This window comes from Cynoglossus semilaevis, chromosome 19 (assembly GCF_000523025.1).
Source record: "Cynoglossus semilaevis isolate Cse_v1.0 chromosome 19, Cse_v1.0, whole genome shotgun sequence".
Classification (NCBI taxonomy): Eukaryota; Metazoa; Chordata; class Actinopteri; order Pleuronectiformes; family Cynoglossidae; genus Cynoglossus; species Cynoglossus semilaevis.
Window position 1 is genome coordinate 16,453,041 of NC_024325.1, and position 4,431 is coordinate 16,457,471.

The window sequence follows — 4,431 nt, forward strand, 5'->3', positions numbered from 1 at the left end:
TGCGCCCCCTAGTGGCTGTGTGACGTGTGTCAGTCCCGAGGCCTGTGGACAGAACAGAGTCCAGACTCTTCCTTCTGACTGTACATGATTTCATCTTTATTTCAGTTTTATTTTCAGACGCTGCTTTATTTAAATAGGTCTTTTCCTCAGGTGACGTCACAGCCTGTGTTGGTGAGCTGGACTGAGGTCAGAGGTCAGAGGTCAGACTCAGACCCTAAACTAACCCTAAGAGCAAAATCATAAAATGACAGGTATTAAAAACAAACAAACAAACAAACAAAGTCAGTGTGTTCTAAGACAGACACAACAACAACAAGAAGGACAGAGAGAAAGACGAGACCACAGGAGACACCAGTGCCCCCTACCGGTCATTTCCTATCACTGAATGTGGGTTATGTACCTGGAAAAAAACGTGACACCAGCACGTTGGTCTTGTGCACACCCAGGGCAGTAGTGTGAACAGTGGTGTGAACGTGGTGTGAACAGTCGTACGTTTCAGGTGAAGACAGACAGAAATCCATTTGATGACGGAAAAAAAGACACACTTTAAAAAGAAGAACCACTGACAGAGAAGAGGAGAAAACACCACAGCCTGTGGGGGGGAGGGGTAAACAGTCCTGGTATCTGAATCACTCACACACGCACACCACAACACAACGTGTTGGGACGGAGCAGAGAGTGAAGGAGACGATGTTGGGAGGAGGAGCAGAGGTCCGTCTGTGAGGACACCTGGACTGGTGGTCTCAGATCAGAGAGGGACAGTCAGCTGTTGTTGCTGTTGTTGTTGCTGTTGTTGTTGTTGCTGTTGTTGTTGCTGTCGTCGTCGTCGTTGCCGTTGTTGCCGTTGCTGCTGTTGCTGCTGTTGCTGTTGTTGTTGTTGTTGCTGTTGCTGCTGTCGTCATCGTCGTTGCCGTTGTTGCCGTTGCTGCTGTTGCTGCTGTTGCTGTTGTTGTTGTTGTTGTTGTTGCCGTTGCTGCTTCTTTCCGAGCTTCAGTCCAATGGTTTCCCAGCTCCCTCTCCTTTCTGGTCCAGGCGGCTCTTGCTGCTCTTCACCATGTAGATGAAGTAGGTCAGCGTCTCCTTCTCATTGACCGGGATGTTCCTGAAGTGACGACTCACCGTCTGCACAGGAACAGACAGGGGACGGGGGACGGGGGACACGTCAACATTCAAATATCTTTTTAAAGATGCATTTTTAAAGTGAGAAGCCCTGAGTCTGAGGAGACGACAGAGCTGTGGTGGAAGATGAATAATGAAAAACAAATGTGGAGGTGGAGGAGGAGGAGGAGGAGGAGGAGCTGACCAGGACCAGCTGCTGACAGCTGCTGTGTTGATGATGTGAGGCCTTCATTAAGGAGGTGTCACAACTGGACCTACAGTCCAGGGAAACATTCAACTTCCAGTTTCTGAACCCACTCTGCTCAGATCAGCCCCCACCACACTGAAAACACCGACATACAGGAGGTGTTGGACAGGGTGGGGGTCTCCACCAGCTGGTCTTAACCAGGCCAGACTAAGACCCTCTGTGAAAGCCCATTAGTGTTCCCTGAGAGCCTGGGACAGAACATATATCACAGAGTCTCACTGAGGNCGCTCCTTCAGTCAACAAGGCTCCAATTATGACGGGCTGGAACCAAACCATTCTTGACCAGGGCTCACTGGGTTCTCGGCCCCTCCGGGGTCCAAGCTCTGGCTTCAGAAACCCTAACCCTCTGGTTGGTTTGGCTCCATCTGCTGGCCAACCCCCTCGTCACCTTCTCACAGGTTTGTTTTGTTTTCCTGCCACAGTTTCTCTGGAGTGGATCGACCAGAGGTCGTGACCTGAGGTCGTGACCTTGGCTCACACACCCGTTCACGTACCTCGGCCAGCTGGGCCTTGTTGAGTCCAGGTCTGGTCTGCAGCTTGTAGTGTCGCTTGTAGCGCCTCAGTGTGTTCACCTGCAGCTGGAACAGGTCCACCTGAGGAACACACAACCGTTAACTTCAGACCAGTCCACACAACAACTCCGGCTCCACCTGGGAGTGGGCGTTACCTCCGGCACCTCCACGTCGTGCTCTGGAGACTCTCCTCCGTCGTCGCTCGTCTTCCTCTTCCTCTTGTTGCGGACGCTCTGGATGAAGTTCTTGTGGAAGTCGCAGATGTAGAGGTGTCGGACCTGTGGAGAAGCGGTGTCACAGTTGAGTCGAGTCTGACTGGTTGAGAGGTAGAATGTTAGACCTAGCGCCCCCTGTCGACCTGTTTTAACAGGTCAGGACAGAGTGGTTGCTGCTCTGGGTTTGTTCGTGTCAACATAAAACCAACTTCAAGTGGAACCAGGAGACTGAAGAACCTTTAGTTCTGCTTCAGTTGTCGTTGAACACAGTTTTAGAGTTAGAGTTAACCATGAAATAATAAGAATAATAGACAGAGAAGTTCGTTCAGTTCTGGACCCAACCCTGTCGTCACGTCCTGACCGGTCACGTGATCAGCGCTGCTGCAGCAGCCACGACGGCTGGGTTCTCACCAACTGTTCCCGGTGATGCTGTGACACGTGACCTCGTCATGATTTTCTCCAGTGTTTACACAGAGCGGGGCTAAATCGAGGAGAGGTTCGTTTCACACCGTGGAACCGAACCGTACCGTACCGTACTGTACCGTACCGTACCGTCTCGGGCAGTGCCTGCAGTCAGACTGGCTGACAATCAGAACCATTTGACATGTGACGACTGTTGACAGCAGGAGCCGCTCTACTTCCGGCTCCTGCTCCGATACTTCACATACAAACTCGGTGTCGTGTTGTGGTTTAATGTTAATGACGTCCACCAGTCCCGCCTCTACTCACACTCTTGTCGATGTCCAGCTTCAGTTTCTTCTGTGAAATGCTTTTCTGGATCCTCTTGCTGAAGGAGGCGTTCCCAGCGGAGCGGCCGCAGCGCTCGCCGTCCTCGATCAGGCAGCAGCTCTGGCCGTAGAACGGTGGAGCAGGCGGTCCGTCGTGGCTGTCCTCCTCCGTGCTGAAGCCGTTCATTCTGGGGCGTGTGTGAAACAACCCGGCTTTAAAACCACTTAAAATACCGTGCACGTCCAGAGACAATGTCCTCCGCGGCCGCCGCTGTGTCTCTGACAAAGACAACCCGGTGGCGTTAGCAGCTAGGTGGCTACTTGAGGAGCTAACAGCAGCTGCGCTCCTCCGTTGACCGAGTTAAACACCACGGTTTCGCTTGTGAAGCTCCGACACGACCAGACCAGGAGAACCAGCAGAAGTTCTCTGTCGTGGGACAACACTCGAACCTACTCCGACCAGAACCGCCAACTGGGTTCAGTCTTCGCCGCCGCTTCTGCTAACGAACTAAATTCCTGCGGAGCCGCGGTTTGTCCCGCTAACAACCCACAACTGTGACCCCTGTGACAACAAACCCGGCGCGACTCTGGTTCAAAGGTCACCGGTCAACTTTAGCCAACGACACAACTTTTCGGTAAAAGCAGAAATATCAACAGACGGCGCCTCAACAGACGTAGGACTTTCAGAACACACTCGTACGACGGGACATGCTGCGACCCCGTAACGGAAGTCGATGTACTGTTCTGTGATTGGTGGTTGTTCCACACAGCTCGGACCTGCTGCATATTTACTGCTCTACCATTGGATGACACAGACGTCACTCCGATGTGTAAAACTTCTTCCTGTAACAATCAACGCCGTTTTAAAGGACCGCGGTGTTCGGAGAGCTCGGACTTTTATTCGGTACCGTTCGAATCTGAACCGTGAGCTCGAGCTGCTCGAACTTTGTTCTGTTGGACCACACGTCCGTGACCGTCCGTGAACATTCACAGACGGACTCCAACTACAGCAAAACAAGTCGAGCTGTGCTGTTGGTGTCCACCCCCATCCTGGCTCGTGATTGGTGGAGTTTTAAAAAGAGGCAGATGAATATATAAGAGGCTCCTTCTGATTGGTCGATGGAAACGCCAGTACTCCGTGTTGTTGTTCAGGGCTCGGGTTTGAAGACACGGCGTCGACTTTAGTTGAAGGAACAAAAGTTCGAAGGTTGAACAAAAACACACGTTTTTTAAAATTTTAGGATCATGACGTCACTTTGTGGAGTGGCTGCTCGGTGTTGTGTCACTGGTCTAATGTAGTGGCCTCCGTCTGTGGTGCAACATTAGGTGTTCGTTGGGGTCCAGACTGTACAGTGAACACGTTCTGTTCTGTTCTCTTTTCATTTTGTGGTTTCGTGCCTTCCTCACTCCTTCCGCTTGAGGGTGCTGTCGATCCGCAGATGATGTGCCTCCAACAACGTGGTTACATCGAAGGGTTCTTGAAGATTCTGATCCAGGAGAGTTCTTCGGTCCTGACTTCAGCTCACGACCCTGATGTTTGTCTGATCCCTGGACCTGGGTCTTCAGACCGGATGACGTTCTGACGCAGGGGGGTCAGTGGAGGGGGGGTC

The 4,431-nt window shown here is 52.0% G+C and overlaps 1 protein-coding gene across 1 annotated transcript; it reads right to left on the reverse strand.

The window, feature by feature from the left end:
* Positions 1–72: 72 nt before the first annotated feature.
* Positions 73–4,393, reverse strand: sap30l (sap30-like). The gene is made up of 5 exons (XM_008333370.3): positions 2,823–4,393; positions 2,034–2,156; positions 1,861–1,959; positions 979–1,122; positions 73–930 (listed from the first exon to the last, which is right to left on the reverse strand). Exons 1-4 carry the CDS (start codon positions 3,006–3,008, stop codon positions 991–993), a joined length of 540 nt encoding a protein of 179 aa, XP_008331592.1. The 5' UTR covers positions 3,009–4,393; the 3' UTR covers positions 73–930; positions 979–990.
* Positions 4,394–4,431: the final 38 nt, after the last annotated feature.

Bases quoted from the DNA above. Each gene is read 5' to 3' on its own strand.
- sap30l (XM_008333370.3), bottom strand. From the start codon at position 3,008: ATGAACGGCTTCAGCACGGAGGAGGACAGCCACGACGGACCGCCTGCT. The intron at 2,157-2,822 runs GTGAGTAGAGGC...GCTTCTCCACAG, and splicing joins AGCTGGACATCGACAAGAGT to GTCCGACACCTCTACATCTG. The intron at 1,960-2,033 runs GTAACGCCCACT...TGTGTTCCTCAG, and splicing joins ACGACGTGGAGGTGCCGGAG to GTGGACCTGTTCCAGCTGCA.